General features: G+C 43.0%; 1 protein-coding gene across 1 annotated transcript in view; it reads right to left on the minus strand.

Moving 5' to 3' along the window:
- LOC121290902 (ubiquitin-associated and SH3 domain-containing protein A-like) overlaps positions 1 to 13,037 on the minus strand; it is a 247,238-nt gene that overhangs the window by 159,783 nt on the left and 74,418 nt on the right. Inside the window, exon 4 of the mRNA XM_041211939.1 lies at positions 5,811 to 6,009. Coding sequence (XP_041067873.1) covers positions 5,811 to 6,009 — 199 coding nt within the window. The remainder of the gene's footprint in view (positions 1 to 5,810; positions 6,010 to 13,037) is intronic.

Consider the following 13,037-nt stretch of genomic DNA (forward strand, 5'->3'; position numbering starts at 1 on the left):
ATTAGAGTGTAATAAGTGTGTGTAAAGGCCTGGTGTGTAACAGCAGCTGGTGTGTAACAGGGAATGTGTAACGGGTCAGTATGTAACAGGTGGTGTGTAATGGGCTGGTGTACAACAGGGGGTATATAATGGTGTGAAACGAGTTTTATATAATGGGCTGGTATGTAATGGGGGTTTGTGTAACAGGCTGGTGTATAACATGCCGTTGTGTAATAGGGGCTGAGTAACGGGACAGTGTGTAATGGGGTGTGTAACAGGCCAGTTTGTAATGGGCTGATGTGTAACAGAGAGGTATAACGGATGGGTTTTAACCCTCTCGTCTGTCTTGCTAGTAAAATGCAGCCCAATGCTTTTAGTCAAGCATTTTATGCCCTAACAACATTCTGTTGAAAAAAATTCCAATCTTTTCCCATCCATATTATTGGTTATGATGATAAATTAATTATTATAATTAGTAACTCATCACCCAGTGAAATACGCTTTTCCCTATTTACCTTATTAAAACACCCGATCATTCTGAATAGCCCTATAATGTTATTTATCTTTCTGTAAAAGTAGGTGCAGCTTTGCTAGTCTCTTAGAGTGAGCAGAGCAGGGCGGTAAAGAAATAGACTTCAGTGAGCAGAATGGGACAGTAAAGAGTGAGACTTCAGTGAGCAGAGAAGTAGTAGTGGGGAACAAAGAAATGGCGGAGGAACTGAATAGGTACTTTGCATCAGTCTGCACGGTGGAAGACACGAGTACCATCCCCAAAGTTCAAGAGAGTCGGGGGGCAGAGGTGAGTATGGTGGCCATTACCAAGGAGAAGGTGCTAGGAAAACTGAAAGGTCTGAAGGTGGATTACACCCCAGAGTTCTGAAGGAGATAGCTGAAGAGATAGTGGAGGCGTTAGTGGTGATCTTTCAGGAATCACTGGAGTCAGGGAGGGTCCCAGAGGACTGGAAAATCGCTAATGTAACCCCCCTGTTTAAGAAGGGAGTGAGGCAAAAGATGGGAAATTACAGGCCGATCAGCCTGACCTCGGTCGGTAAGATTTTAGAGTCCATTATTAAGGATAAGATTTCAGAATACTTGGAAGTGCATGGTAAAATTGGGCAAAGTCAGCATGGTTTCATCAAGGGGAGGTCATGCCTGACAAATCTGTTAGAATACTTTGAGGAGGTAATGATTAGGTTAGACAAAGGAGAGCCAATGGATGTTATCTACTTGGACTTCCAGAAGGCCTTTGACAAGGTGCCGCACAGGAGGCTGCTCAGTAAGATAAGAGCCCATGGTGTTAGAGGCAAGGTACTAGCATGGATAGAAGATTGGCTATCTGGCAGGAGGCAGCGAGTGGGGATAAGGGGGTCCTTCTCAGGATGGCGGCCAGTGACTAGTGGAGTTGCGCAGGGGTCAGTGTTGGGACCACAACTTTTCACTTTATATATTAATGATCTAGATGAAGGAACTGAGGACATTCTGGCTAAGGTTGCAGATGATACAAAGATAGGCGGAGGGACAGGTAGTATTGAGTAGGTAGGGAGGCAGCAGAAGGATTTAGACAGCTTAGGAGAATGGGCAAAGAAGTGGCAGATGGAATACATCGTGGGGAAGTGTGAGGTCATGCACTTTGGTAGGAAGAATAGAGGCATAGACTATTTTCTAAATGGGGAGAGTATTCAGAAATCTGGAGTGCAAAGGGACTTGGGAGTCCTAGTCCAGGATTCTCTTAATGTTAACTTGCAGGTTGAGTCGGTAGTTAGGAAGGCAAATGCAATGTTGGCATTTATTTTGAGAGGGCTAGAATATAAAAGCAGTGATGTGCTGCTGAGGCTTTATAAGGCTCTGGCCAGACCACATTTAGAATATTGTGAGCAATTTTGGACCCTGTATCGCAGGAAGGATGTTCTGGCCCTGGAGAGGGTCCAGAGGAGGTTCACAAGAACGATCCCAGGAATGAAAGGCTTAACATATGAGAAACGTTTGAGGACTCTGGGTCTTTCCTCGATGGAGTTTAGAAGGATGAGGGGGGATCTGATTGAAACTTACACAATACTGAAAGGCCTGGATAGAGTGGAAGTGGGGAAGATGTTTCCATTAGTAGGAGAGACTAGGACCCGAGGCACAGCCTTGGAGTAAAGGGAAGACCTTTTAGAACAGAGTTGAGGAGAAACTTCTTTAGCCAGAGAGTGGTGAATCTATGGAATTCATTGCCACAGAAGGCTGTGGAGGCCAGTCATTGAGTATATTTAACACCGAGATAGATAGGTTCTTGATTGATAAGGGGATCAAAGGTTACGGGGAGAAGGCAGGAGAATGGGGTTAAGAAACTTATCAGCCATGATTGAATGGTGGAGCAGACTCGATGGGCCGAATGGCCTAATTTCTGCTCCTATGTCTTATGGTCTCATGGCTGTAAAGAGAGAGTCTTCAGTGAGCAGAGTGGAAGTGTAATGAGTGAGACTTCAGGGAGCAAAGTGGGGCTGTAAAGAGAGACACTTCGAGCAGAGTGGGGCTGTAAAGAGCGAGACTCAGTGCCCTGGAATATTGAGCTGCCAGTCCGGCCCTTCCCTCCACCATGTCTCTATGATAGCAACAATATTATATTCCCATGTGTTAATCAACACCCTCCATTCATCTGCCTGACTTTTAAGACTCCTTGCGGTAAAATAGATGCAGTCCAGTCTTGCATTGTCCCTTGTGTCGTTACAGGTCTATATTTGCTCTGCCTTCCAGATTGACTTAGTTTCTCTTCTATATTTGGCTGTGCATCAACCCCTACTGTACATCCACTCTGTATCCCATCCCCATGCCAAATTAGTTTAAACCCCGCCCCCCTCCCCACTCCCCACTCTCGTGCAACAACACGAGCAAACCTCCCCGCAAGGATGTTGGTCCCGTTCCGGTTCAGGTGCAGCCCCTCCGACTTGTACAGGCCCCGCCTTTGCCAGAAACAGACCCAGTGATCCAGGAAACTAAAGCCTTCCCTCCTGCACCATCTCTTCAGCCAAGCATTCATCCTCTCTGTCCTCCTATTCCTATACTCACTCACACGTGGCACAGGGAGTAATCCAGAGATTACAACCTTTGAGATCCTGTATTTTAATCTGTGACGTAGCTCACTAAATTCTTGTTGCAGGACCTCATCCCTCTTTCTACCTATGTCATTGGTACCAATATGAACCACAACCTCTGACTGTTCGTCCTCCCGCTTCAGAATGCCCTGCAGCCATTCAGTGACATCCTTGACCCTGGCACCAGGCAGACAACACACAACCCTGGAGTCTCATCTATGGCTGAAGAATGGCCTATCTGTACCCTTCACTATTGAGTCTCCTACCACTATTGCTCTTGCACTCTTACTCCTCCCCCATCCTCCTTGTGCAGCTGAGCCACCCACAGTGCCATGAACATGGTTCTGGCTGCACTCTCCAGGGGAACCTTCACCCTCACCATTTTCCAACACAGATTCTTGAGTGAGATGATATGATATGATAAGACAGGATCTGATCAAAGTGGACTGGGAGCAGCTATTTGCAGAAAAGTCTACATCAGACCAGTGGGAGTCATTCAAAAAGGAAATAGAGAGAGCTCAGGGCCAAAATGTCCCCATAAAGGTGAAGAGTAGGACCAACAAATCCAGGGAACCCTGGATGTCAAGGATATGGAGGATTGGATAAGGGTAAAAAAAGGAGGCTTATGGCAGATACAGTGAGCTGAAAACAGCGGAAGCCCTAGAGGGGTATAGAAAGTGTAGGGGGGGTACTTTAAAAAAGTAATTAGGAGAGCGAAGAGGGAGCATAAAAAAATACTGGCGAGAACGATAAAGGAAAATCTCAAGGCATTTTATAAATATATTAAGGGCAAGAGGATAAACGGGGAAATAGTAGGACCCATTAGGGACCAAAGTGGCAATCTGTGCGTGGAGCCAGAGGACATAGGTGAGCTTTTAAATGATTACTTTTCACCTGTGTTCACTATGGAGAAGGACGATGTAGGTGCAGAAATCAGGGAGGACAACTGTGATATACTTGAACAAATTAACATTGAAAGTATTAGTTGGTTTAGTGGGCTTAAAAGTAGATAAATCCCCAGGCCCAAATGTGATGTATCCCAGGCCGCTATGTGAGGCAAAGGAGGAGATTGCAGAGGTTCCGACACTAATTTTCAAATCCTCGCTGGGCACAGGAGAGGTGCCAGAGGACTGGAGAATAACGAATGTGGTACCATTATTCAAGAAAGGTGGTAGGGATAAACCAAGTAATTACAGGCCAGTGAGTCTAACATCAGTGGTATGGAAACTATTGGAAAAAATTCTGAGGGACAGGATTAATCTCCACTTGGAGAGGTAGGGATCAGTCAGGGAGAGTCAGCATGGCTTTGTCAGGGGGAGATCATATCTAACAAATTTGATTGAATTTTTCGAGGAGGTGACTAGTTGTGTAGATGAGGGTAGTGTAGTTGATGTAGTCTACATGGACTTCAGTAAGGCTTTTGACAAGGTGCCACAAGAGAGAATGGTCAAGTAGGTAAGAGTCCATGGGATCCAAAGCAATTTGGCAATTTGGATCCAAAATTGGCTTAGTGGCAGGAGGCAGAGGGTGATGGTCAAAGGTTGTTTTTGTGATTGGGAGTCTGTGACGTGTGGTGTACCGCAGTGATCGGTGCTGGGACATTTGCTGTTTGTAGTGTACATTCATGATTTAAACATGAACACAGGAAGTATGATCAGTAAGTTCACAGATGATATGAAAATTGGTGGTGTCGTAAATAGTGAGGAGGAAAGCCTTAGATTGCAGGACAATATAGATGGGCTGGTAAGATGGGCAGAGCAGTGGCAAATGGAATTTAATCCTGAGAAATGTGAGGTGATGCATTTTGGGAGGACTAACACAGCAAAGGACTACATAAAGCATGGTAGGACCCTAGGAAGTACAGAGGATCAGAGGGACCTTGGTGCACATGTACATAGATCCCTGAAGGCAGCAGCACAGGTAGATAAGGTGGTTAAGGAGGCATATGGGATACTTGCCTTTATTAGCCGAGGTGTAGAATATAAGAACAGGGAGGTTATGTTGAAGCTGTATAAAACGCTAGCCAGGCTGCAGCTGGATTACTGTGTGCAGCTCTGGTCACCACAATATAGGGAGGATGTGATTGCACTGGAGAGGGTGCAGAGGAGATTCACCAGGATGTTGCCTGGGCTGGAGTGTTTCAGCTATGAGAGAGATTGGATAGGCTGGGATTGTTTTTCTTAGAGCAGAGAAGGCTGAGGAGGAACCTGATAGAGGTACACAAAATTATGAGGAGCATAGATAGGGTAGAAAGGAAGAAACTTTTCCCCTTAGTGGAGGTGTCAATAACCAGGGGGCATAGATTTAAGGTAAGGAGCAGGAGGTTTAGAGGGGATTTGGGGAAAAAAATTTTCACCCAGCAGTTGGTTGGAATCTGGAACACACTGCCTGAGGGAGAGGTAGAGGCAGGAACCCTCACAACATTTAAGAATTATTTAGATGAGCGCTTGAAACGCCATAGCATACAGGGCTACGGGGCAAGTACTGGAAAATGGGATTAGAATAGATTGGTGCTTGATGGCTGGCACGGACATGATGGGCTGAGGGGCCTGTTTCTGTGCTGTAAAATTCTATGACTCTAATCCCTTAGAATTTAGTCGCTTTAATCGTTAGTCCCTTGTGCTTCTATGAAGTCATACTATCAGTCACTTTGTTACTCAGACATGTTATGTATTCACAATGTTTTATTTAAATCTAGTTAAGTTGACGATGTGTTGATACTTTGCCAGATGTTAAACAAACCTCTTTTTCCTATACCTGCCAAGGTTGTCGCTTCTGCAGCAAAGGCCAGTGCAAACTGTTTGATGATGTCAGCACTTGTTTCATCAAAGAAGTATCCGATATAACTTGGGCTTGTGTGAAGGCTCAGAGAGAGACAGGATGGGAAACGACCCACAAACTTCTCTCCTGCTTTCTTCAGTGCTTCATACAATCTCTCCACTTTACTGTCTTCACACTGCAGTTAAAAATACTGTTAATGACAGCTGCACTATACTCTGATTCATTCAAAACCTGAAAGTTCAGATTGAATCTGTAGTGGTAACAAATGAAAAGTAATATAACTGGAGTTCTGTGTGCCCAAGATTTATCCAACTCTTTTTCCCTCTTTTTGAGAATTAACTCTGCCAAGAGCATGATGGAACAAAACAAGACTTTGGGCTGAATTTTCCTGGCACTGTTGGAGGACATGTGAACCAGGTCAGTGGTGCCCACTTCACAGACTGGAGCAGTCAAATAGTTCCAATAAGGTCCTACTTAAGGGCTATTTGCACAGCACTGCTAATTTATTGAAATCTAAACAAACCCCCACTCCCCTGTTTTGTGAGGAGTTCGCTGCTCAATCAAGGCAGCCCTCCGGCACCAGGTCAGGCAGTCTATTGGAGCTAGAGACTCCATGTCCCAATGATGACAGTGCAAAGGATGAAATACCGCAGCCCATCCTTCACTAGCCCAGTGGAGGGGTTTTCCCTCCAACCCAGTAGCCCTACCGGCTTCGGGTCTCTATTTTATCACTGCACTGCAGGCAGTGAAGAGTACCTCTGTATTGGGATGCCTCCATGTTGCGGTACTTCCGTGTTGCGGTACCTCCGTGTTGAGGTACCTCTGTGATCAGGTGCCTCTGTGTTGAGGTGCCTCCATGTTTTCCTGCCTCCTCAGTAGTACTCACCTCTCCCACTAGGACTGCCAGTCTAACATCACTGCAGGCCCTCTGGTTGGGCCTAAAACCTGTCCTTAATAAGATGGTGAGTACTGAGCTGGCCAATTAGAAGGCCCTCTCCTGAAAGGTTGCACTGGTGGGTGTGTTGATAACATGGGTGGGCTCAGGACCCTCATATAGGCCCAACAATGGGATCTCAATGCCTGTTGGAAAATCCAACCATTAGGTCAAAATGACTTCTTTGTGCGTTATGTTATGACGTGGCAGATGATGTGTACCAGGCAGATCAAATCCATAAGGGAAACTTGATCACGCAGTCACAACAATTTTGCAATTTATATTTTATTTCGAGATGCATGCCTTGAATTCAGTAGTAATAAGTCCACCAAGACTGTAGAAATTTTTTACAAAAACTAAATTAAACATTTATTAACAAAATAAAGGATTTCAAGCACATTCACAGGTCTACAAATTACTACCATACACTTCTGGTCAATCTCACAACACCTTCCTCTCTGACAAAGCCTCTTCTCCTTTATACATGTTTCTCCCTTTTAATGCAAATCCTATTGTTCCCATTTGTCTCTGGAACTTTATTTTTATCATACTATAAATCATTTCATGGTGCCAATATTATCAGTAACCTTTGGGAAAAATAAACACACTGCTTGGCTCAGCTTCTCTGGCCAGGTGTAACATCGTACCATCTCTTTGAAATTCAAACTACCCTGATTTATCTAAAAATGCAAATTCTTCTCACCTCACATTCTAAAACTTCAGTCATGTTTATGTATTTAGCATTTTAAACCTAGATTCTTTTGATGAGTCAAAGCCTCCAGACCAGCTGTCTCCAATTCAATTTAATCCCCCCCAACATACACACAAAAACTATCCAAATCCCACTATTAACCTACTTTTACAATAAATCATAATAATATTATGAGAATTATTATACTCTTGTGACAGTTAATAGCTCATTTCCCTCATGATCAAAATCTCTTTTAGCCATTTCCAGGATTCCATTATTTCAACTCTTTCACTCAGGTCGTGATGCAGATCATTTCACTCCTCTGCAGGTTTAAAATGGTCTTTTGTGAACTGTCCATGTGCCTGGATTCCTGCTGCTGTACCCGGTGTGTCAATACTAGCAAGTATTGTAATTCAGTGTCCACGGTCATTGACCTTTCCAGACCATTTTGCGGTTTCAGTCCTTTCAGTTGACAATTTTTAGTTTTCAATTCTACAGGCACTTCTGTTGCTCCTGTACTGATTATTGATACTTCTCAGTAGAAGTCCCTGTCACTCGCGCTAGTACCATTGTTTTAACATCCATTTCCTTTTCTAAAAACTCCTTAAGTGTTCTTATTACTGCCACCAGTTTATCGTTCAGCATCCAACAATGGGCTTTGAGATGCCCGGTCTTATGGCAATAAAAGCATACTGGTTTCTTGACATCACTTTTACCTTGTACACTATCATTTTTCTTGACTGGAACATCTTCTGCCTCCTCCATAAAGCTAGACTCTTTTCTGTTCCTCCAGCTTTCCTGTGAGTTTACAGATGGAGATTTATTGCTCCTTAGCTGCCTATGCAATATATCATATGCATCTGCCAGAACTGCTGCTTCTCATACCCTAGAAATCTTATGGTCTTCCAGGAGTGACCTAATAACTATTGGAATGCTATTTTGAAATTCTCCCATTATCATTAGCTCCCTCACGTTCTCAAAATTTTGTTCTAACTTCAATGATCGAAACCACCAGTCCCACAGCATTTCTTTTCCCCTAGTGAATTCTACACATGTTTCATTCAGTCTTTTCTTTAAAGTCTGAAATTTCAACTGATATGCTTCAGGCTTATTAAGCACTGCAGTTGTAACTATGTCATAATCTGAAAATTGTTCTCCTGAAAAACTGCTGTCTGAATTCTTTTTCTCTTTGAAACTCGAGCTCAAGATTTCACATTTCCATTTCTTTCAATCGTTCTTTTTCTTTTTCCTTTTCCTCTTTTTCTAATTCGAGCTTTTTCATTTCCATTTCTTTTTCTTTGTCTTTCAATTCAATTATTTTTTCATTTCTTTTTCTATTTCAAGGTGATCCATTTCTTTTTCTTTTTTTAAGTTCAAACTGTTGCATCTGCAACTCTGAATTCTAGCTAACTCAACTGAATTGCTATCTGGATTAACTTGTTCTTCTTCCAATCCCAGATGCAATGCTATTACCTCAATTATTTCTGCTTTCTTAGCCTTTGCTTTTAATTCTAAAGCTAACTTTTCTGCTAATGTGATTAACCTAGCCTCGGTTAGCTGTTGCAAATCACTCAGGGGAAAGTCTTTCCTCTCCAGACAAGTCCTAGCAATTCTAAGCCATTCTGCTCTTCAATCTGTATAGTAAAATTCATTGTGGAAACCTTAACCTCAGCAAGTATCAGCACTCATATTTGTCTGTGGATTCGAAACCCCTCAAGAGCCCCAAATTTATGTTATGCCCCTTAGACAGACCTTGAATTGTGGAAGGAGATCTGGTAAGGGATCAATAATATTTTATTTAAAGTAGACAAAGTTTGAGATTCAAGGCAAAGTTTGAGATTCAAGATGCTTACTAAGTTAATAAAGCCACAAGATTACACGCATTAGGAACAAACAAAAAAATGTTACTGTACAAGTTCAGAAAGATAAAGTAATTTACAATATCTATCTTATACTCTAACATTCAGGATAAGTGTGAGGTATGTGTGGATTAACAGGAAAATTGTGGTTGAACACACCACACTTCAGAATGAATGACAGATGCAAACAAACCCAATTTCATGGATTTCTCAAAAACCCACCCAGTCGTTTGTCACATTGTGAGCCAACCAATCTCACTAAAACTTTGTCTTTCTCATGAGGGTTTCCAATCTCCACCACTGAAGATCTCACCTTGGAATTCACTCCAAAGGTTGCTCCACTTGGATGGATTCAACAATGACTAATCTCACAGGGTTTCAATCTCGACTTCCGAGATTCCTTTCCCCCTAGATTTCCAAACATACTCAAGCCTCATCTTCCAAATAAAAGCTCATGATATAGGGAGTAACATATTGGCAGGGATAGAAGATTGGCTAGGTAACAGGAAACAGAGAATTGGCATAAATGGGTCTTTTTCTGCTTGGCAGGATGTAATGAGTGGTGTATCACAGGGATCAGCGCTGGGGCCTCAACTTTTTACAATTTATATAAATGATTTGGATGAAGGGACTGAAGGAATAGTTGCTAAGTTTGCTGACAACACAAAGATAGGCAGGAAAGTAAATTGTGAAGAAGACATAAGGAGGCTATTAAGTGACATAGGTAGGTTAAGTGAGTGGGCAAACATCTGGCAAATGGAGTATAATATAGGCAAATGTATAATTTTTCATTTTGGCAGAAAGAATAAAAAAGAAGCCTATTATCTAAATGGTGAGAGATTGCAGAGCTTTGAGATTCAGAGGGATTTGGGTTTCCTAGTACATGAATCACAAAAGGTTAGTATGTAGGTACAGCAGGTAATTAGGAAATCTATTAGAATGTTATCATTTATTGTGAGGGGAATTGAATACAAAAGTAAGGAGGTTACGCTTCAGTTCTACAGTGTATTGGTGAGACCATATCTGGAGTATTCTGTACAGCACTGGTCTCCTTATTTAAAGAAAGATGTAAATGCATTAGAAGCAGTTCAGAGAAAGTTTACTGGACTAATACCAGGAATGGGCGGTTTGTCTTATGAGGAAAGGCTGGACAGATTAGTCTTGTATCCACTGGAATTTAGAAGAATAAGAGGCGACTTAATTGAAACTTTTAAGATCGTGAGGGGTCTTGACAGGGTGGATGTGGAGAGGATGTTTCCTCTTGTGGGAGAAACAAGAAGTAGGGGTCACTGTTTAAAAATAAGGGTCGCTGATGAGGAGAAATAATGAGATGAAGAGAAATTTTTTCTCTCAGAGGATTGTGACTCTTCCTCAAAAGTTGGTGGAAGCAGAGTCTTTGAATATTTTTCAGGCAGAGCTAGATAGATTTTTGATTAATAAGGGTGTGAAAAGTTATTGGGGGTAGGCAGGAAAGTAGGGTTGAGGTTACACTTCAGATCAGCCATAATCTTATTGAATGGTGGAGCAGACTTGAGGGGCTGAGTGGCCTAATCCTGCTCCTAATTTGCATGTTTGTATGTATATGTATCTCCCAAACAGAATTTAAGATATTCAGCCATGCTAGGCAGAACACCACTACTCCAAAGGGGCACTTTTGTGCCGACAGTCCGCAGCATGGAATCTCCAACTTTTGGCTGCTCTGTTGGATCTTCAGGGCTTCTCTCGTGTCCACTTCACTTAAAGTCTTCTCCCTGCAGCTCTTTCTTTAATTTGGAGGATATTTCTCTGCTCCATTCTTTTAAGTTAACTTAAAAGGACTATTTCTGTCCCCTGTCTTTATCCCTTACCTGGAATTTCCATTTGAGACCTCTCTTTGTCTGCCTCCCTGTTTTGGGACCTCTCCCTCTCCCCCTCCCATGTCCCATTCTCTGGGACACTCACTCAACAATGGCGCTCCGTGCCAGGTCATCTGGCCTGCCTTTTTTTGACATTCTTCTTTCTCTCTTCTGAGCAGGCATGCAGGTCCTTGGCCTGAAGAACATGAAATAACTGAGCTTCACGTGTACGGCCAGCACATGCACGAAATGCCAGAGCTTCATCAGGAAGCAGAGCTCCTGACCTCCACATTCAGCAGGGGAAGTATAGGTTTCATCACAATGTGAAAACTAACGCTATACTTTTGAATAATGTCACCAAGGGGCAGCATGAAGATAAGAGGGGGCCAAGGATAAATCCTTGCAGGACACCAGAGATAACAGTGTGGGAGCTGGCAGAGAAGCCATTACAAGTGATTCTCAGGCTATGATTAGATAGATAAGAATGGGACCAGGTGAGAACAGCCTCACCCAGCTAGAAATTGAGGCATTGGAGGAGGCTAGTGTGGTCACCATGTCGAGAGGCAAAGTTTACCTTTGTCTCAGTCACATAGGATACTATTTGTGACTTTGATAAGGGCCCTTTCAATACAGTGGCAACAGTGGAAACTTGATTGGATAGAGTCAAATGGATTTAGGGAAAGATGGGCGTGGATTTGGGAGATGGCAATACAGGTAAGGAGAGGCAAGGAGCATTGGAGATGGGACAGTAATAGGGTGAGAAGGGTTGGTTTCTTGAGAAGAGTGGTGATGATGGCAGATTTAAACTGGAAGTGAGAGAACTGCAAGGGACACACACCTGAATATTTATGGTGGATAATTGGTTTAACCATTCATCATCAGATCTGGCTGGCCCACATAAAGCACTGTTGTAATCTGCTTTCCTTTGCCTAAATTGCTCAGTGTTCCAGGATAAGTACAGCAGAAACTTGTAACTTAGACAGGTAGTTTTGGAAGGATAAGCTGCAGAATTTGCAATTTACAGCATTGTTAGAACAAAAGAAGTTGAGGAACAATGAATTATGTTTAGAAATAGTTCACATTGAATAAAACCAGTTGAACAGATGGAATCTGGTTAATGAGAAAATGACTAATGTAGTAACAATTCCAGTAATGTGGTGGATGCTGGCAAAAAATAAACATTTTAAAATATATATCTACAGATGGCTAGAAATTGGATCATCACAGTTTATAGAGCTGTATGCACCAGGTACCCTGGCAGCAACCATGACTCCTTCATCCTTCATAACTCACAGGTGTTAGACCTATTCAGTGACCCTGATTCTTTAGATGGATGGCTCACAGGTGACAAGGGGTATCCATTGAAGAGATGGCTAATGACACCTGTGAATGGGCCCAGGACTGGGGTGGAGAGGAGGTACAATGAGAGTCCTGCAAGCACCAGGGTTATCATCGAGCAGACCATTGGTTTCCAGAAGATGAGATTTAGATGCCCCTTTACATGTGTCCCTGATGCTCATGGTGTGCTCACCCCTCTATAACCTCGCTATTCAAAGACGGGATGCTCTGGAGGATGAGGGCACAGCAGCTAGGGGCCAATCCACAGAGGATGAGGTGAGGGAACACAGTGACGTTCAGGTGGAAGGTCCTGACCATGATTGCAAGGATGGCCATGGCATCAGGGATGTCTTAATACGGCAGAGGTTTCAAGAGTCTCAAAAGTCCCAGTCTCAGAGATGCATGGTCACCACCTGTACAATCCTTTACCCATGTGTACTGAGCAAGTCCAGTCATTGTCGTGTTAATATACTCTCCATTTGCTAACATGAACACATGAGTCCTCCTGCCCTGTATCAATATTATCAAGCTTTCCTCTGCCTCCAG

The sequence above is a fragment of the Carcharodon carcharias genome, chromosome 18 (assembly GCF_017639515.1).
Source record: "Carcharodon carcharias isolate sCarCar2 chromosome 18, sCarCar2.pri, whole genome shotgun sequence".
Lineage (NCBI taxonomy): Eukaryota > Metazoa > Chordata > Chondrichthyes > Lamniformes > Lamnidae > Carcharodon > Carcharodon carcharias.